The sequence below is a fragment of the Sus scrofa genome, chromosome 1 (assembly GCF_000003025.6).
Source record: "Sus scrofa isolate TJ Tabasco breed Duroc chromosome 1, Sscrofa11.1, whole genome shotgun sequence".
Taxonomy (NCBI): domain Eukaryota; kingdom Metazoa; phylum Chordata; class Mammalia; order Artiodactyla; family Suidae; genus Sus; species Sus scrofa.
In genome coordinates, this window is record NC_010443.5 from 136,177,080 (window position 1) to 136,198,437 (window position 21,358).

The 21,358-nt window shown below is 35.8% G+C and overlaps 1 protein-coding gene across 2 annotated transcripts in view; it reads left to right on the forward strand.

Moving 5' to 3' along the window:
- AQR (aquarius intron-binding spliceosomal factor) overlaps positions 1-21,358 on the forward strand; it is a 99,685-nt gene that overhangs the window by 41,226 nt on the left and 37,101 nt on the right. For both annotated transcript variants that reach the window (XM_021098271.1, XM_021098273.1), the window contains 7 exons: positions 2,404-2,582; positions 6,284-6,451; positions 7,806-7,975; positions 10,837-11,078; positions 13,387-13,533; positions 14,297-14,366; positions 18,411-18,521. In XM_021098271.1, the coding sequence (XP_020953930.1) occupies positions 2,404-2,582; positions 6,284-6,451; positions 7,806-7,975; positions 10,837-11,078; positions 13,387-13,533; positions 14,297-14,366; positions 18,411-18,521 (1,087 nt within the window). The remainder of the gene's footprint in view (positions 1-2,403; positions 2,583-6,283; positions 6,452-7,805; positions 7,976-10,836; positions 11,079-13,386; positions 13,534-14,296; positions 14,367-18,410; positions 18,522-21,358) is intronic.

Below are 21,358 nucleotides of genomic sequence, written 5' to 3' on the forward strand. Positions count from 1 at the left end.
TTCTGGGTGAGACTGTAAAACACAACATAAAGTATTTTTGACTTAATAATCAGTTGAGTCAGTAGGCAGGCCAGCCCTGTGGAATTTGTATACCCACTGGCTGATCATCCCTGCCCACAGCTTTGCTAAAATTATTGCCCATTGTTTGGGCCCCGGGGGAGTGCTTGATCAGAAAGCTGCCTTACAATTTATGGTTACCTTGCATTTATATGCTCCGATTCTGGACCTAATTTTGGTCATTTTGCAAAGTAGGGACTTAGTAACTAGGAATTCATCAAATAGGATTCACTTATATTATAGTTAAATGCCAGATGAAGCAATAATAATTAGAGTTCTATGGTTTATTAATAAAGTAAATTTTTTTAACTTATATTATTTTCTGATAGGGGAAGAAAATACTACTTTTTGGAGATAATAAATTTTTTCTTACTTTTCAGAGTTTCCTTGGTGTCTGAGCAGGTTAAGGATTTAACGTTGTCATGGCTGTGGCTTACGTTGCAGCTGTGGCAGGGGTTCCATCCCTGGCCTGGAACTTCTTCATGTTGTGGGCGTAGCCAAAAAAAAAAAAGCCTAACTTTTCATTCCTAATTGCCTGTCATTGAAAACTATTAAAAGTAATGAGATCTAAAAGGAGTGTGGCTTTGATTCACATCTTGAAGCTGGAAAAGTAGCAGAGGCATTTTTACCCATTGCATAGTTCTAATGTTTTCAGGCTGCTGAAACTGCTGAGCAGTATAAGAGAGGATGTGCGTATGAGGGTCAGAAATCTAACGGTACAGAGTATTAGTGGGCCTATATATATACTTATAGAATTTAATATGAATAACAGATTTTTTAATCATTTGAAACACAAAACAAAAAGGAAACAGAATTATCTTATGATCTTAAGATAAAAATTATGTTATTGATGTTCAGAATGATATGCTCGCCAATTTCCTCCTCCTTTTCCTCCCCTCTGCCGACCCTTAGCAGACCTAAAATTTACATGTAAATACAAAGAGATGAGGATGGCCAAAATAATGTTGAAAATGAAGAACAAAATTGGAGGACTTATATTCCCAGATTTTAAAACTTAACTTTAAAGCTGCAGTAATCAAAGGAGTGTTTTATTAGCTTGTGAACGGAAATATAGATCAACGCAATAGAGAGAAAGTCCAGAAATAACCCCTGATATTTATGATCAGTTGGCTTTTGACAGAGGTTCCACAGCACTTCAATGGGGAAAATAATGAAAATGATGTTCTTAACACTTGGTATCAAGATAATTGGATATCCGTATGCAAATAATAAACTTTGACCTTTACCTCACACCGTACACTAAAATTAACTCAAAATGGATCATTGACCTTAAAAAAAAAAAGAAAGAAATCTAGACTTAGTAAGGCCTCATGTTGCAGATAGATTTTATAAACAGGGAAAAGAGTAGATTGGTTGCTTGAGAATAGGAACAGGGGTTGACTGCAAGTGGATGAGAGGGATCTTTTCAAACTATGATGAAAATGTTTGAAATTGGATTGTGGTGATGGATGCACAACTTAAAGTTTTTGAACGGTATATTTACAATGAATGAATTTAATGGTCTGTCAACTGTATTGTAGTAAAGTTGTAAAAATGGGAGAGGTGATAGAAAGTTATTACAAAAGCTTTTTTAGACATAGGGTAATGCCTTTTAAAAATTGTTTTAGCACTTAACCAAGTCATCTGATTGCAGAACTTTTAAATTAGTTTTACTCTTAGATGTTATAAAGTGTTACAATTTTTTGTTATTTACAAAAGCCTTTGCTTAGAATATAGTTTATCTATGTGAGCATGTCATTTTTGACAGTACTTTACAATTTTGAAGTATTGTTGTAGTTGTTATGTTACAGACTTCCCAAATATGCTATTTAATACAAAAGCTAAACCACCAATATAAGAAGGAAGAATGCCCCTAATCATGGCAGCATATTTTTGGAGATTTAAATATTATGCCCTAAAGAAAGCATTTGCATTGATACTATCATTTGCTTTTTTAAAAATTTTTTAAATTCTAGCTTATTCCAAAATATTTTTACAACAGCTTACATAAATACTTATAATACATAGGGTAAAATTAAACAGTTGAGACTGTCTTGATAAAGAGGGGGAAGTTAAGAATATAAAATAAAACTGTGCTGGATTATTTCATTCTTTGACAAAATGGCTCAGCTCTTACATACATGGAGTTATCTATTTTTCTGGGAATGTATGAGGGATATTTCTCTACTTCCCTTTCTTTTCTGGACCATGTTGTCCTGTTTCATCCTCTTATTAGGGCTTAAGTACTAGCTAAACATGTATTCTTAGTTACTACTGTAACTTGTCCAAAAGTTGGGGAAAAGTTATTTTTTTGTTTGAGTAATCATCCATTTTTTTGATTTCCAGGCAGTCTGAATATGGTGGTGTAGTATTTGGTGGTTGGGCACGAATGGCCCAGCCCATTGTGGCTTTTACTGTGGTTGAGGTTGCAAAACCCAACATAGGTGAAAACTGGCCAACCCGAGTTCGTGCAGATGTTACCATCAACCTGAATGTCAGAGATCACATCAAAGATGAATGGGAAGGTAATTTTAAATTTCAAGAAGTGGTTACCTTTTGCCTTTTTAATTTATAGACTTGCACTTAGAGCATTAGCAAAGCAGTCTTCCTAAGTACTATCCCTTTGAACTTATTAAATGTTATGTTTAAAATCTGGCTTAAAAAATGACAATTGAAGTTCCCATCGTGGCTCAGTGGTTAAAGAACCCAACTAGTAACCATGAGGTTGCAGGTTCGATCCCTGGCCTCGTTCAACGGGTTAAGGATCCGGCATTGCCGTGAGCTGTGGTATAGGTCACAGATGTGGCTCAGATCTTGCATTTCCGTGGCTCTCGCATAGGCTGGCGGCTACAGCTCCGATTCGACCCCTAGCCTGGGAACCTCCATATGCCTCTGGTGCAGCCCTCAAAAGACTAAAAATAAAAGTAAAGAATACTCTGTCTCCTAATTTAGGAAAAAAAAAAAAAAAAAAAGACATTTGATTTATAATTATTACTAGTAAAAAATACCAGGAATCATACAAGAATAATCAAATACCTTAGTACTTTTATTAAAAGCATGAAGAGTTCCCGTCATGACGCAGTGGTTAATGAATCCAACTAGGAACCACGAGGTTGCAGGTTCGATCCCTGGCCTTGCTCAGTGGCTTAAGGATCTGGCATTGCCATGAGCTGTGGTGTAGGTCACAGACGCGGCTCGGATCTGGCGTTGCTGTGGCTGTGGCGTAGGCTGACGGCTATAGCTCCAATTAGACCCCTAGCCTGGGAATCTCCATGTGCCGTGGGAAGTGGCCCTAGAAAAGGCAAAAAGACAAAAATAAAATAAAATAAAAACATGAAAAAGCATTCCTATCAAAGTGTTTTGAAAGTTGCAGTTGGAGGACATTTTAAATCTTAAAACTCAGGAAGAAAGTGTTTATGCATTTATAGGATCAATATAAAAAGAATAAAGTACTTGTGTTCACTAAAAAAGGGGACAGACCTACATATAACTTGCACACTTGCAAAGCAAGTGAGGAAAATTGGTATCTTTTAAAGATAAAAGCAACCAAAGTAGAATAGGGATGCATACAGTTTGTGGAAAATAAAGATACAAAATCAAAATTAGACAAACTCAGAAGGACATTAGAGGTAGTTAATACAGCACCCCAGAAAGAAATAATAGTTTATTTGTACCAAAAAGAGGAAGTTTATTTGTACCAAAGAGAGAAAGTCAGATGAAAATATCAGTGAAATCAAATGTAGTCAAGAATAAATAATAAATACAGGGAAATTAAATGAGCTTATTTTCTCTGTTCTTACTTAAACAAGAGTTTAGGGATGGGAGTTCAGTGTCACAATTAATTTTACTTAGAAGCGTGCATGTTCAAAGTTACTAAGCCAAATGAAGTTAAAATGTCTATAACACCTGTGCTAGAAATAGCATGTAGAACTGATTTTGAGTTGGCACAGTTATATTTTTCTCCCAGCTGTTTATGAGAATACTTGCTGCCCTGTTGTGAGAAACAGGAGCTGGTAGATTTTATCTCCTTCTGTTTTCTTGGCATGCCAGAAGGAAAAGGATAGTCCCTTAATGGATCAATTTTCAGAAATTATTGCTCTCAATATAGCTGTTATAACCATAGTAGCTATGTGATATATTTATCAAAAATTCTGAAGGAATCCAGCAACAAAGCTGGCTACATGTTTAACAAATGGCCACCATAGCGGGTATAGCTTTTGACAGATTGTTTTTGTGACTCCTGTGTCCTTCAAAATTGTTCCAATCAGGTGGAATAATATGTAACTTTATTATTGTTAAATCTTAAAAAAGACATTAAGTTGCTGAAGAAGGTCTTATATGTATTGCCCCTTGGAGTTTAAGGAGGTATTAAACTTTATTTTACATGATGGGTCATAACCTGGAGTAACTTATTGGCTGGCCCTAGAAGTAGTGATGACTAGAAATAAAACTTGAAAAAATAAAAAAAAAAAAAACTTTTATGGAAATGTATAAATGACAGATGACAAACCTCCATTATGGAAAAGAAAGTTGCATTACCCAGAGTTGCTTACCTCCATTACTTTGGAGACTGCTAATCAGAAAACCATCAAGTAGTCTTTTTTTTTTTTTTTTCCTTAAACATGGTAGATGAGAAATAGAATGGGTAAATTTTGATGGACAGGGATAGAGAACAGTAGGATATTGTGTGACAAGTAATCCATTGGGGCATGATGGGAAGAAAAGTGTGTTCTGGGAGGCCAGAGCCAAAATTCAGCCCCCCTTTTGGATCCCAGATAGAGTAACCAAATAAAAAATGAGAGGGAGGTTCTGTAAACAGTAGCAAATATTGTCCTATAAAAATAGAAGAGTTTTGAAGAGTTTAAGATGAGTACTTTCTTGTCCCTTTAAGAACGTGTGAAACTCAGGTGCTTATCTCCTCCATTACCCTATTTAAAATAAAAGAAGCAGCATTAATGAAACAAATGTTAGCTCCTGCTCTCGAGGCACAGCCAGAATGGAGTAAATATGGATGGTTGAAAGGACAATTGAGCTTAGGGTAATATAGGTATTTTTAATGTGGATCCAAGACATCCCACAGTATCCCTCTGTGATACCAAAAAGTGACATGGGTAGGGACTAAATTACTTTTCAGGGCCATTCCTTTGGCTCTAAGACTTAGAAATTTTAATGCATTATACAGATCAGAAGTCATAAAGGAAGTTCAGCTCACAAAGTAGATCATTTACCCTTAGTTTTCATTCCTCTCTTGCTTATTAGCATAGAATTTGTTGGGAAACAAACAATCAATTCATTATTTTTTATTACTTTTAGCGACTTGAACCCCATTCCATATTGAAACAAACCAGAATGGTGCTAATACCATTAGCCCCACACTCACACGGCTAATTTCATTTAGTTATGTCTCTTGTTACCAAGGTTATCAGCAAGCAAATTGTTTAAACTTGCATTTATACTATACAATTACTAACAAAAATGAGTTGGGGAAAAATGAACATTAAGTGGGATAACATTACATGCTGTATGGTCTCATTTTATGTCCCTTACCTTCCAGTGTGTCTACTTTTAAGAGAGCTGGGAATCCATTTCAACCCATTATTTGACCTAATGACTGAAAATTGTGAATTTTGGCATAAATTTCCTATCCCTTGACATTCACTTTTTAAAATGTCAGTATTTGCCAACTGCAACTATATGTATTCAGCTGTCTTCTTAAGATGCTATCTGTAAATAATGTTTTTATGCCTTGATGAATTATTCTAGAGTTGACCTCTTCTGATGAAATACAGTTAGACTGTTTTGAAATGACACTGATGGACAGTTTTTAAACTGATGTTAGAAATTTGCTAAATAGGATATAGATGGATTATATGCCAAGCATATTTTTGGTTACTTATTAAGAATGTTAAAAATAAGAGTGATGATGAGCATCCAGTTTTGGAGCTGTAGCATGATCTGGAGGATTTAGTAAGTATTCATGGCATAAAAGTTTCTAATTTTAATGTAAAGAGAAATTTTCATTGAATTATTGCTATCAAACTTTGACTAATAAAGATTATAGGAAAACCTGTAGTTGTATTATAAAGCAAGTATAATCATTGATAACATCTGATATTTTAAATGTTTTTAATATCTCATTTCCGAAGATAGGAGGATGAGAATTTGCCAACAGAAGACTGAAAGCAACCTCATTCTAAGAAGTGAAAATGTCTTTGTGTTTTACTAGGACTCCGGAAGCATGATGTATGCTTTTTAATTACTGTGCGCCCCACAAAACCTTATGGTACCAAGTTTGACCGGAGGAGACCTTTTATTGAGCAGGTTGGCCTGGTTTATGTCAGAGGCTGTGAAATCCAGGGCATGCTGGATGATAAAGGGCGTGTCATTGAAGACGGTATGGTGATCTATATTTTTGAAAGTGTGTGTACATAATGATAAATTTCCTTGCCTTTTTTCCTTTTTGTGCCCTGGGTAAATTTTTTTAGTTTTATATACTGCATTGACAGAAAGGTTTACATATAAAAGTGTGTAGGGTACCTACTACCTAGTTTCAAAAATAAATAACATGGTTTCTAAACTTCCGTATTAGATATTGGACAGGCTCTAGTGAAACTGCCTATGTTTAAAACTTTTCCATTCATACTTTACAGTACTGCTTTTAAAAATCTTGAAATATCTCTTACTGTTGTTCAAGGATATATATTCTCAACTTTTCCTTTTTAAGTTTTATTGATTTGATTCATGATATTGATTTCAGTGATTCTCAATTGAAAACAACCCTACCCTCTGTTTTAAAATACATGGTGATATTTATGCTGTCATATGACTGGGGTAGAGGAAGGGGATGGTGAGCTCTTGGTGTTTGATGGATGTGGGCCAAGGATGCTAAGCACCTAAGCAGAACTCTCTCCTAGAAGGAATTGTCCTGTCCACAGTGCCAGCATTATTCCATTTAGAAACACTTTCTAACAAAGTTGGTTAGCAGTTTGATTTCTTAGGCTTAACTGTTTTTGGAAATTCTTTTTTCGTCCTTTATTGGTAATACTTACTATTAAATTATAACTGCATCTATGTCCAGTTCTTATTTTACACTTCGTGAGAATTCTCTCAGAACTTAAATCAGCTTCTATCTGTGATTTTACAAATCAAATCATTGATAAGGTGTTAAAATTAGGCTACACTTATCACTAGAATAAAAAAAATAGGAAAAGAGAATGGAGAACAGGTAGAATAACCATAAGACCACATAATGGGACTAGAGTTGAAGGTTTGAGACCCAAAAAATGAGGGTACAGGAGCAAGAAAAAGCCTCTAAGCTTTCAGCCACTAGTATATGCAGTTTCCTGTTATCCTCACCATATTAAGTATGGAATATGGAAGGACAAAAAGAATGGCTGAGTCCTTACTCTTTGTAAAGCAGTAGTAGGAGCTATGAGTAACTGACACAAGTAAAATTCTTTGACTTCTAAGGCTCCTGTTCCAGTTGAGGGGATCCACAAATCATTGCACTTCATGGCATTGCATCATAAACATCTCGTATCTGTTCTAGGAAGAAGTGATAAGTATTTAGAGGAGAAAATATTTTCAGCTAAGAATTCACAGTGGATGACAGGAAGACATTCTAGTGGGTGGAATGGCTAGAGTTAAGTCTGGACACTCTATCATTTCTAGAAAAGGAATACTACTAACTTACTTTGATATTTAAAAATTAATGTATTTCATTTAACATACTTAAAACATATTTCTAGGACCTGAGCCCAGACCCAATCTTAGAGGAGAATCAAGGACATTTAGAGTGTTTTTGGATCCAAACCAGTATCAACAAGATATGACCAATACTATACAAAATGGAGCAGAAGATGTGTATGAAACTTTCAATATAATAATGAGGAGGAAACCAAAGGAAAATAACTTTAAGGTAATTTTGTGTTTATACTTATTAGTGGAAAAAAGGAAGACTAGAGGGTTTTACTTTTATAATAACTTTATGGAGAGTAGTTTTAGTCAAGGAAGAATTTGAAATTATTGTTTGAAACTATATTGTAAAACTTAAACATGGAGCAATTCAACCATTTGATAACACTAGCTTTTGCACAAGTGCCTTTCTCTTCTTTGTCCTCCTCTAAGCAGTGCTTCTTATATATTATCAATTTATTACCTTTTTTAACCCATTTTTGTGATTTAAAAAAAAAAGACTCACACATAAAGGCTTTTATTATTCATCTCACCCTGTTGCTAGAGACGGAACGGTAGAAGTTTTCTTCATTTCTCTGTCTCACCTTTCACATCCAATCCATCAGTCTGATTAGCTCACCACCTGTATTGATGCCATGCTCAGGACACCTTCATCTCTCACATCTCTGCTTTCACTTTCACTGTTGTCCACATAGTGCTGAATGTGAATTGTACCTTGATATCCCTGCTCACGCTCTGTAACAGTCTCCTATCACAGTAGAAAGTTGTGACCATAATCCAAAAATCCCTTTATCATCTGTCCTCTGGCTGCCTCTCCAACATCATTTGTCATCTGTCCTCTGGCTGCCTCTCCAACATCATTTCCTAACACTTTTTCCTTTTTCCTCCATACCAGTCATACTGACCTTTTTGCTTCTGTTTAATAACCCAAGCGTGTGTACATGGTGTTTCTGCTACCTACTCAGTTAGGTATCTAGATGGTTTGTTCTCACTTTACGTGGGCAACTCTGTTTAAATGTCACTTCCCATGAGAAGTCCTGTCTGACAACCTTATCTGAAGTAGCATCTCCCTTTCTCATCATTCTTTATCTAGTTACCTTTCTTTTTCCTCACAGCTTTTATTATACCTGATGATTATTTGTTATTTATCTGACTTTAAAAGGACTTTATATTTGTTATTTCTCTGGCATTAGAATTAAATTTGTGAAGGTGGGGCCTCTGTTTTGTCTGTCTCTCTTTTTTCTCAGTAATGAATAAATTTCACTTAGTTCACTAAAAAAAATAGTTCCTTTCTTAAATTCATTTCTCTTGCCTTTTTATTCAATGCCCCTTGTGTGTCTGGTATTGTGCTAAGTTAATATAGAGCTAGTAAAGGTGAGTAAGACACCGCTTACACCTTTAGGGAGCTTAGACTACTAAGAAGCAAAGTTGGAAATATAAACAAGTAACAACTGTGAAAGATTAGAAGGTACCAAAAGCCATAAGAAAGATACATGGAAGTTCAAAAGAGGCTTTGGGGTTCTGACTCGAGAAAGAGGGGGAATGATGAACTTGCCTGTGTTTGGAAAAGGAAGAACACTCTTTAAGTATCTTTGGTATTTTACTATTTAGTTGGGCAGCATCCCTCATCTGCTTCCTTTTCTTTTTCTGTTAGTGCAACTTGTCTTCATCTGGATACTTTACCTCTTGCCTAAGTAATTGCATTAAATAGCAACTGTCTCTACCCCTGTTTCCCTCATAGTTAGTCACCTATTTTATATACACTTCCACGAATCATTTCGTTCTGCTTATCAAAACATTTCTGTGACTTTACATTAATGATGAAATAAAGCTTTCTCACACATGTTTTACTCAAGCTAAACTGAAATGCCACTTTTTCCTTGAAACCCTTCCTAATGTCAAAAGCCTCCCCTACATCCATTTCTCACTCACCTTGAGCTGTTTTCCAGTTGTACTTGTAATATTCTTTACTATTTGCCATATTCTGCTCTTCGTATCTTTGTTAAGGACATGGTTTATCTCCCTACCAGAGTCGTAGTTACCTTAGGAAGTAGAGCCCTCATCTTATCCACGATTACATGAACATACTTATCTGTCCATCTATCCATTTTCCTGTCCCATTGCTAAGCTGTTGTAGATCCCTGCTCTCATTGGAAATTGTATTCTGATGGGGATTAGACAAATGCTAAGCAAGTAACCAAGTATGCAGTTAGGAGAATGATAGGTAGAAGTAAGCCCAAGAAAATAAAACAAGTCAATACAAGTGTGATTAACATACATTATCCTGTTATTTTGTTATCCTGTTAAATGTTTAGCATTTATGATATAAATATGGTTGGTTTGGTTATTTTATTCTTTAAAATTAATAGCATAGTCTTCTCATTTCCAGATGTGGGATAGATCACTTCATCAAAATAATTATTGGAAAGTCTAAAATTTGCCTTGGTTCTTAGTAATAACTTTTCACAATGTATATATTAACTACTATAATGACTTTTTGTTGTAGTCCTAATTCTTTTGTTCTGAAATTTTGACATTTCATTTTTATCATTATTCACTTTATTTTTTATTTCTTATTTCTAACAATGCTAATTATAGTATTCTAAATTTTGGTGTGTTTTACCATCGAGGCATACATTAATGTGCTTATGGTTGTGTGTGATCTTAGCATTGAGGAACTATGGATTGTAAAGAGGAGGAAACTCCAGTAGTTTATAAGAGGCAGCATTTTTTTTAAAAGGTTTGTTCTGTAATGTTTTCTTACTCTTGTGTAGACCTGATCAGATTTCCATCCTATTCAACAGAAGTTAAGTGGTAAACTCACTTATGACATTCTGTCTAAATGAACTCCTAATGGATAAACTGTTCTTGCTAAGTTTGGTCTTTTGTTTAACTCAGTGTATGGTATCAGCTGAAAATATAGCTGTTGATTCAGTCTAGCCAAGCACCTGTCAGCGGAAAATAGCTTCTTACCCTGAAACACTTGGGAATTCTGGATTAGCTCAGCCAGCTCTGCATAGCATGGAAGTGCAAATGCTTGAGATGTCTTCTTAACAAAATCTGTTTTTGTCCTCTTACTGACAGGCGGTGCTAGAGACTATTCGGAACCTGATGAATACCGATTGTGTGGTACCTGACTGGCTGCATGACATCATTTTAGGCTATGGGGATCCAAGCAGTGCACATTATTCCAAAATGCCCAATCAGATCGCCACCCTTGATTTCAATGATACATTTCTCTCCATTGAGCATTTAAAAGCCAGCTTTCCTGGTCATAATGTTAAAGTAACTGTGGATGACCCAGCTCTGCAGATACCCCCTTTCAGGTAACGTCACAACTGGATATATTCCTTTTCATGCTTTCTGTAGTCATTCTGAGGCCATCAGGATTGTAACTAATACTGTGTCATATCTGGGTATTGTTTGACAGTCTGTACCTTCACCATAAAATCATCTGGATGAATTTGACTCTATTTCCAATTCTTTGTATAGTACCTATTTTAAAATCACAGTAAAAGTAGCCTCTTCTCTTACAGTAATTGCTTTTTGTCTGAAGAGTACTATCTAAATATATTTGCAGCATTTGACTGAAGAAATAATGTCTTGGCCAATTATACACAGTCTGGTGTATTCCCTAATTAATACACATAGCCAGGTGATTTTGAACTTTCTTTGGTTTTTAGGAAAAAAATTCTCTTCTTTTAACTCTGCTAGGTTTCACAGATTTTAAGTATTTGTATTATAGTTACACTCAAAGGAGCTTTGGTTTTGAGTAGGAAAAAAACCACAAAGTACCTTAAGCACTGATTGCTTCGTGAATTCCATCCTCTGGATTGATGGCAAAGCACTAAGTGTACCTACAATGGTGGCAAAGGACTTACTTTCTCAGTTGCAAATTAGAACAGACAGCTTTTAATGGGCTATTAAATATAATTAAATATAAATATAATAATTCTACATATAAAAAACATGTATCCTTTATAACTCCCAAACCCAGTCTTCCTTCATACTTTCCTAATCTTATTAATGGTGAAAGCTTCTTGAAATCTCAGCATTATTTTTAATCTTTTTATTCTCATAACTCCTGCTGTCTTACAGATTCTGCCTTAAAGGATGCATTTTTTTCCCCTTACATCAGTCCTGACTGCTGTCTTCCTAGGCCCTCAACACCTTCAGTCTTTGTAATGACAGTGTCCTTCCTCCCTCTCTCCCTGCTTAAACCTATTACATGCCTTACTGCTAGAGTCATTCCATTGTCTAACTGAAAATTTTTATTTCTCCTGTTGCTCTTCAAAATAAGGACTGACCTCCTAGCTTTTTTGGTTCTTAGCTTTTTTTTTTTCTTTCCTTTTTTTGGTATTACCTGTTTTTCAGAGTGTGAACAAAGACTGGACAAAGTGCAGATAGAGAATTAATTTTTTAGCTTAATTTTAGGATGTTTGTTGACTTCCTCCGGTACCAATGGGAGTTGCCTTCTGAGGTATCCCTGACCCCAGACTGAGAACTTCTGCCTTAAAAGCTTGATCCCAAAGGTGTTATAACAAGGCTCCAGCCTTTATCTCTTTCCGTATTTTCTCTTTTGTATTCTGCACTCCAGCAAAATGGGCTACTTGTACTTGAGTCCCTGCTATTAATTCTTTCTTTCTGAAATGTCTTCCCTCCCATGTTTGTATGTCTAAATCCATTGAAATTTATTTTATTTGCCATCTTTTCCATAGTGTTTTCTGATTACAAGGACAATGTGTATAGCACTTTACAGTGCATGTGCCATAAGAATATAATTTTTTTTTTATAAACATTATGCTAAGGAAAGATAGGAGACAGAAGAGAATAAATGCTGTATGATTCCATTTACTTGAAATATCCAGACTAGGCCAATATAAAGACAGAAGATAGATTATTGGTTGCTAGAGGATGGATTTAGGTTGGAATAATGGAGTAATTGCTTAATTGGCATGGGGTTTCCTTGTGATAATGAAAATATTCTGGCATTAGAGAGTAGTGATGACTATATAATTTGTGAATCTACTAAACTTTAAAATGGTGAAATCTATGTTATGTGAATATTACTCTGATTAAAATAGAGTAGTTAGGAGTTCTTGTCTTGGCTCAGTGGAAATGAATCTGACTAGCATCCATGAGGACACAGGTTTGATTCCTGGCCTAGCTCAGTGGGTTAAGGATCTGGTGTTGCCGTGAGCTGTGGTGTAGGTCGCAGACACATCTTGAATCCTGCATTGCTGTGGCTATGGTGCAGGCCGGCAAATGTAACTCCAATTCAACCCCTAGCCTGGGAATCTCCATATGCCTTGAGTGTGGCCCTGAAAAGACTAAATAAATAAATAAATAAATAAATTGAAATAAAATCATTAATTATTTCCCCTAAAAAACTAATTAAATGTTTCTTCTTTGATTCACCCTTAGTCAGATGACTTTCTGGATCTCAACACCTTTAACATACATTTTAGTGCTTTTAAATTTACTTTTGTCCAAAATTTGTATACAGATATTAAGTTCCTTTAAACCTTAAATGTTTATTACTCATCTGAGTATCCTCTCTATGATGTCATGCATAGGATTGGTGCTTAGTAAATTGTTGTTTACTAAAAATGAACAAAGACTTTGGTCTTGTAGGATAACTTTTCCAGTAAGAAGTGGAAAAGGGAAGAAAAGGAAAGATGCAGATGGGGAAGATGAAGACACTGAAGAAGCAAAAACCTTAATTGTTGAACCTCATGTTATTCCTAATAGAGGTCCTTATCCTTACAACCAACCCAAACGGTACTTTCACTATCTCTGCTAATTGTAATAATGAATAATAATAGTTTGATATTTCAAATGAATTAGAAGTATTCAAAAATTTTTTCTGATTCTTTAAAAATTTTAGGAAATATATTTCTGGATCCTCTTCTATTCTGTCAGTTGACTAAATAGTTCATACATTTTTGGCCATTCTGTAATAATAATTCAAAAAGAAAGATTTCAGGTACAATGATAAATAAATATTAGAGGGCTATCTTAATATAATTACGGGGTTCTTACTTCATGACCATTTGTTACATTTAGCAGCTACCCTTGTGCATATGTGCCATGACTGAAAAGTGGTATTATATTTGATATTAGACTGGAAACTAGAACTTTGACACTTCACACGAGGTCTGGGCCTGGCTAAATATATTGAGAAATAACGGTAGTCTTTTCTTTCCACAATATCCATTCAGTCTTAATTCGTCTGTGTTGGGTCAGAGGTGAGGAGAGTCATTAGAAGACTTTGGGTCAGTCACTAGAAATCTGCCATTCAACATTGTGCTTATAGTTAACAATGTGCTGTAATGTACATTTAAAATTTGTTGAGAGGGTAGATCTTGTTTTATGTACTTTTTATTGTACACAAAGCCACAGAAAGGGCTGCATGGGAGGAAGTAGAGATTGGGAGACCAGGGGCAAATAATAGAGTAGACATTTAGCCCTCTTGTCATTGTTGTCTAAATTTTTACTAATGTCATTCATCTTTATTTTTAACCAACTTGATTTTTATTTGCAGTAATACAATTCAGTTCACTCATACACAGATAGAGGCCATCCGTGCTGGAATGCAGCCTGGGCTGACTATGGTAAGAGAATTATTGTTCTACACATTCTTAAATGGATTTAGACTAGACGTAAGCATCAGATTATCAGAGTATGTTCTATTTTAAGCACAAAACCCCCACTGAATTAAGTGTTTATAAGTATTTGTGGCATCTTATATGTGTCGACCCTACTCATACCAGTACTCATAAGTTTTATTAGAACTAGTTAGGCCATTTGTTTATATATTGCCTCTAGCCATTTTTGTGCTGCGGTAGCATAGCAGAGATTGTATGGGCCACAAAGCCTAAAATGTTTACCTGCTGGCTTTTTACAGAAAAAGTCTGTTGACACGCATATGGAAGTATCTTTAATTTCCAAGTATTTGGAGATTTTCCTGTTATCTTGCAGATCCTGATTTCTGGTCTAAGTCCATTATGGTCACAGAACATGCTTTCTATGACATCAGTTTTCTTAAATTTGTTAAGGTTCATTTTGTGGCCTAGGACACCAGTGAATATTCCATGTGCACTTGAAAAGAATGTGGTGTTCTATTGTTTTCAGGTGGAGTGTCCTATTTATGTCAGTGAGATCCATTATGTTGAAGTATTGATCAGTACTTCTCTGTCCTTGGTATTCTACCTACTATTCCTGTTGATAACGAGAGAGGAATATTAATGTCTCCAACTATAATTGTGAATGTGTTTGTCCTTCCAGTTCTTTCAATTTTTGCTTCTTGTATTTTAAAACTTTATAAAGAATGTATATATCTTATACATTCACTTTTAGCATTGCTATGTCTTCTTGGTGAACTGATGCTTTCATCATATGTAATGTCTGACATCATCACTGGTAATTTTCTTTGCTCTAAAGTCTACTTGGATATTAATATAGCCACTGCAGCTTTCTGTTATATCTTTTCCCATCATTTTACTTCTAACCTACCTATATTTGAAGTTTCTTATAGACAGCATATAGTTGGGGCATTTTTTTAAATCTATTCTGACAGTTCCTGCTTTTAATTGGTGTGTTTAGTTCATTTACATTTAATGTACTTATTAATGTGTTTGGATTTAGGCCTACCATTTTATTATTTGTTTTATGTTTGTTCCCTTTTTTTGTGTGTTCTTGTTTCCCTTTTCCTCTTGCTTTCTGAGTTATTTGAACAGTTTTTAGTGTTTCTTTTTTTTTTCCCCCGCTCTACAGCATGGGGACCAAGTTACTCTTACATGTTTACATTTTCCCCCGCTTTGTTCTGTTGCAATATAAGTATCTAGACATAGTTCTTGATGCTACACAGCAGGATCTCCATGTAAATCCATTCCAAGTTGTATCTGATAACCCCAAGCTCCCGATCCCTCCCACTCCCTCCCTCTCCCGTTGGGCAGCCACAGGTCTATTCTCCAAGTCCATGATTTTCTTTTCTGTGGAAAGGTTCATTTGTGCTATATATTAGATTCCAGTTATAAGTGATATCATATTTGTCTTTGTCCTTCTGACTCATTTCACTCAGTACGAGAGTCTCTAGTTCCATCCATGTTGCTGCAAATGGCATTATGTCATTCTTTTTTTATGGCTGAGTAGTGTTCCATTGTATATATATACCACATCTTCCGAATCCAATCATCTGTTGATGGACATTTGGATTGTTTCCATGTCTTGGCTATTGTGAATAGTGCTGCAGTGAACATGAGGGTACATGTGTCTCTTTTAAGTAGAGTTTTGTCCAGATATATGCCAAAGAGTGGGATTGCGGGGTCATATGGAAGTTCTGTGTATAGATTTCTAAGGTATCTCCAAACTGTTCTCCATAGTGGCTATACCAGTTTACATTCCCACCAGCAGTGTAGGAGAGTTCCCTCTTCTCCACACCCCCTCCAGCACTTGTTATTTGTGGACTTATTAATGATGGCCATTCTGACTGAGGTGAGGTGGTATCTCATGGTAGTTTTGATTTGCATTTCTCTAATAATCAGTGATGTTGAGCATTTTTTCATGTGTTTGTTGGCCATCTGTATATCTTCCTTGGAAAACAGTCTATACAGGTCTTTTGCCCATTTTTCCATTGATTGATTGGCTTTTTTGCTCTTGAGTTGTGTAAGTTGCTTATATATTCTAGAGATTAAGCCCTTGTCCGTTGCATCATTTGAAACTATTTTCTCCCATTCTGTAAGTTGTCTTTATGTTTTCTTTTGGGTTTTCTTTGCTGTGCAAAAAATTTTCAGTTTGATTAGGTCCCATGGGTTTATTTTTGCTCTAATTTCTATTGCTTTGGGAGACTGACCTGAGAAAATATTCATGATGTTGATGTCAGAGAGTGTTTTGCCTATGTTCTCTTCTAGGAGTTTGATGGTGTCTTGTCTTATATTTAAGTCTTTCAGCCATTTTGAGTTTATATTTGTGCATGGTGTGAGGGTGTGTTCTAATTTTTTTTTTTTTTTGCTATTTCTTGGGCCGCTCCTGTGGCACATGGAGGTTCCCAGGCTAGGGGTTGAATCGGAGCTGCAGCCACCAGCCTACACCAGAGCCACAGCAACGCTGGATCTGAGCCACGTCTGCAACCTACACCACAGCTCACGGCAACACCGGATTGTTAACCCACTGAGCCAAGGGCAGGGACCGAACCCGCAACCTCATGGTTCCTAGTCGGATTCGTCAACCACTGTGCCACGGTGGGAACTCTGGTGTGTTCTAATTTCATTACTTTGCATGCGTCTGTCCAGGTTTCCCAGCAATGCTTGCTGAATAGACTTTCTTTTCCCCATTTTATGTTCTTGCCTCCCTTGTCAAAGATTAATTGACCATAGGTGTCAGGGTTTATTTCTGGGTTCTCTATTCTGTTCCATTGGTCGGTCTGTCTGTTTTGATACCAGTACCGCACTGTTTTGATGACTGTGGCTTTGTAGTATTTCTTGAAATCTGGGAGAGTTATGCCCCTTGCTTGGTTTTTGTTTCTCAGGATTGCTTTGGCAATTCTGGGTCTTTTGTTGTTCCATATAAATTTTTGGATTGTTTGTTCTAGTTCTGTGAAAAATGTCATGGGTAATTTGATAGGGATTGCATTGAATCTATAGATTGCTTTGGGTAGTATGGCCCTTTTTACAATATTGATTTTTCCAATCCATGAACATGGAATATCTTTACATTTCTTTACGTCTTCTTTAATTTCTTTGATTAAAGTTTTATAGTTCTCGGCATATAACTCCTTGGTCAGGTGTATTCCGAGGTATTTGATTTTTTTTGAGGTGTAATTTTAAAAGGTATTATATTTTTGTATTCCTTTTCTAATATTTCATTGCTGGTATACAGAAATGCGACTGACTTCTGAATGTTAATGTTATAGCCTGCTACTTTGCTGAACATATTAATCAGTTCAAGTAGTTTTTGGGTTGAGTCCTTACAGTTTTCTATGTATAATATCATGTCATCTGCATACAGCGACAGTTTTAGCTCTTCTCTTCCTATTTGTATGCCTTTTATTTCTTAGTGTTTCATTTTTATTTATTCGTTTTGTTGTTTTACTATATCTCTTGTACAGTTTTCTTCCTAATGGCTGCTCTAGAGAATTACAATATACATACTTTTCACAGTCTACTTAGAATCAGTATTTTGTCTCTTAAGTTGAATGGAGTATCCTTGCTTTCATGTAGGTCCATTAATCTTCCCCTTTTGTGTTGTTGTTTTCTTACTATTATGTATAAATACCTTGAAAATACCATCAGGCAGTACTAGAACTTCTTGCAAACATCAAATATATTTTAAAGAATTCTAGGGAAAAATAGTCTATTATATTTAATATTTATCCTTTATTCCTGGTATCTGTCTATCCAGAACTTCAGTGATATGTTAAGTCTTTTAATATTGCCCCATGGAGTCACAAGGCTGTGTTTATTATTCTTTTAAATTTTTTTTTTTCCTATTTGTTGTTTGGATTGGGTGATGTGTATTGATTTGTCATCAAGCTCACGACTCTGTCTTGTCCATTCTGCAGTGAACTCATCCAGCAAATTTTTTAATTTATTTGATCTTTCAGTTTTAAAATTTCAGTTTTAACTTAGTACTGTGCTATGTGTTCATTGCCTTTTTAGGTTGTGGGACCACCAGGTACAGGAAAAACAGATGTGGCAGTCCAAATCATATCCAATATCTATCACAATTTCCCAGAGCAGAGGACTCTGATTGTTACTCATTCCAATCAGGTGAGAGAGAGAAAGAGAGTGAGTGTGTGGGTGTGGGTGTGGGTGTAAGAAGTAGACATGTAAGAAGTATCTGTATGTAAGGAATGGACATGCATGTATGGAGCAGGAGATGCTTAAAAGCACAATGGAGATTTCTTCTTATATGATAACCTGATTATGGGCACACAAAATACCAGGAAAGGCTAATGAGCATAGTGTTTATTATTGATTTAATCTTGGATTATCACTGGTCATGACCAGACCATATTGAGAAAAATATAAAAACAATCTTTTATTTCAAATGGAGGCAGTCCAAATGTGGAAAACCTAAGTATATTTGGATAGTTGGTAATTGCCCTTTTCCCCCTTTCCCCATCTTCCATGCTAAGCTAGACCTTTTACTTTGAGATCAAAAGCATTACCCCTTACTAGTAGTATTTCTCTACTAGTAGAATAGATATTCCTCAAAGACTAAACGTAGATCATATTAAGACTGGATTGAATTTTAAATCCTTATAAAATATACATATAAATATGTATATTACACAGAAGGACTATTGTTATGTTGCAGATCCAATACATAAGGTTTTTATAAATAGCTAAAACAAAGAAAAACAAGCTCCTTTCTTGTAAATACTGGCTGAAAAAATGATCTTTATATATGTATGTGTTCTGAGGAATTCCGAAGCTGTCACTGTCATAGAAATGAGGAAGAACAAGTAATATTTACTAACTCTCATGTGAAATGTGACAGGCAGCGCTCAGAATATTTTGAAACATGTTATGAAACTTGCACGGTAATCTAAACCTCCAAAGGTACTTAATTTCTCTGATTGCGTATTAACAATAGTGTCTGCAACCTAGAATAGATTTACAAGGAGATCCTGCTGAATAGCATTGAGAACTATGTCTAGATACTCATGTTGCAACAGAAGAAAGGGTGGGGGAAAAATGTAATTGTAATGTATACATGTAAGGATAACCTGACCCCCTTGCTGTACAGTGGGAAAATAAAAAAAAAAAAAAAAGAATAAAAAAAATTAAAAAAATAAAAAGACATATGAAGAAAATTAAAAAAAAAAAAATAGTGTCTGTGGTTAACCAGTCCTTTAAAAAAGTTAGTCTACAAAGAAACACTGGGTTTTTAGAATGCTAAATGTCATTTACTCTGTTATTCGTCAAATTTTAATCTCACGATTTTAAAAGTAATACTGGAGTTCCCGTCGTGGCGCAGTGGTTAACGAATCCGACTAGGAACCATGAGGTTGCGGGTTCGGTCCCTGCCCTTGCTCAGTGGGTTAACGATCCGGCGTTGCCGTGAGCTGTGGTGTAGGTTGCAGACGCGGCTCGGATCCCGCGTTGCTGTGGCTCTGGCGTAGGCCGGTGGCTACAGCTCTGATTAGACCCCTAGCCTGGGAACCTCCATATGCCGTGGGAGCGGCCCAAAGAAATAGCAAAAAAGCAAAAAAAAAAAAAAAAAAGTAATACTATCCAATTCATGCATTTATGTTTTTATATCTTTAAAGTTTATAACAGGGTTAGAGTTCCCGTCATGGCACAGAGGAAACAAATCCAACTGGGAGCCATGAGGTTGTGGGTTCGATCCCTGGCCTTGCTCAGTGGGTTAAGGATCTGGCGTTGCCGTGCTCTGGGGTGTAGGTTGCAGACACAGCTCGGATCTGGCGTTGCTGTGGCTGTGGCATAGGCCGGCAGCTACAACTCTGATTAGATTCCTAGCCTGGGAACCTCCATATGCTACGGGTGCAGCCCTAAAAAGACTAAATAAATAAATAAATAAAGTTTATAAGGAAAAATGGCCTGGTGTATTAAAATCGTACAGGGGAAAAAGTTGAGACTTTATTTTTTTAAGGGCTGCCATGTGGCTCAGTAGGGGTCAGTAGGGGTCAAGTAGCAGCTGCAGCTGCCAGCCTACACCACAGCCACAACAATGCCAGATCTGAGCCACGTCTGTGACCTACACCACAGCTGAACCACAACAGGAACTCTGAGATTTTATCTTGTTAAAAGGAGCAAACTATGTAAAGACTTTTTTTTCCTATTTAATAAATTTAGTCTCTAATAATTTTATCAATATATATTGAAGATTCTTAGAATGATTAAAGAGTTATTCATGTATTGTTTTAACATAATATTTTTTAGTAAAATTTGTCAAAGTTTAATAATGACTTTCTGTAGTATCCCCTGCTTATGGCTGACTTGTGTAGCACAATTGTAGAGAAGGTTATTTTGCAAAAACAGCCAAAGAGTTAATTGTTTGCTAATGGCCTTTCTTGTTCCTTTGACAATCAAATCATCCTCTTCAATGCAAACTGTTTCTTTTCCTTTTTCCTTTTTCTTTCTTTTTTTTTTTTTTTTTTTTTTTTTTTTCTTTTGGTCCACACTCAACAGTATATGGAAGTTCCCAGGCCAGGGATTGAACCCATGCCACCACAAGTGTGGCAAGACCAGATCCTTAGTCCACTGTGCCATAAGGGAACTTTCTAATGCAAATTGTTGGTTTTTCACAACTGTTTTGTTTGCCAGGTCTTGGCTCACATATATAATTTAAACAGTTCTCCAATATCACTTTAATTCAGAATGAAGTTTTGCAGTTTTTTCTGAGATTGTAATATGTGAGTATTTTTTGCCCCTTAAATCTATGTGGTTCATGAATTTGGACAGGGAAGGTTTGGATAGTGAGTAATGCCATAGAGTCTGATTTAATGGGTCTCAAGTTTGGGATGTAGATTATCAAGAATTGGGATAGTGTGAATTTTTTTTTCTGAAAATTTGTTTATCTCTTCAGTTTTTGAGATCTAATTGCTAGAATTTTGATAACAAAAGATATTTGTATACTC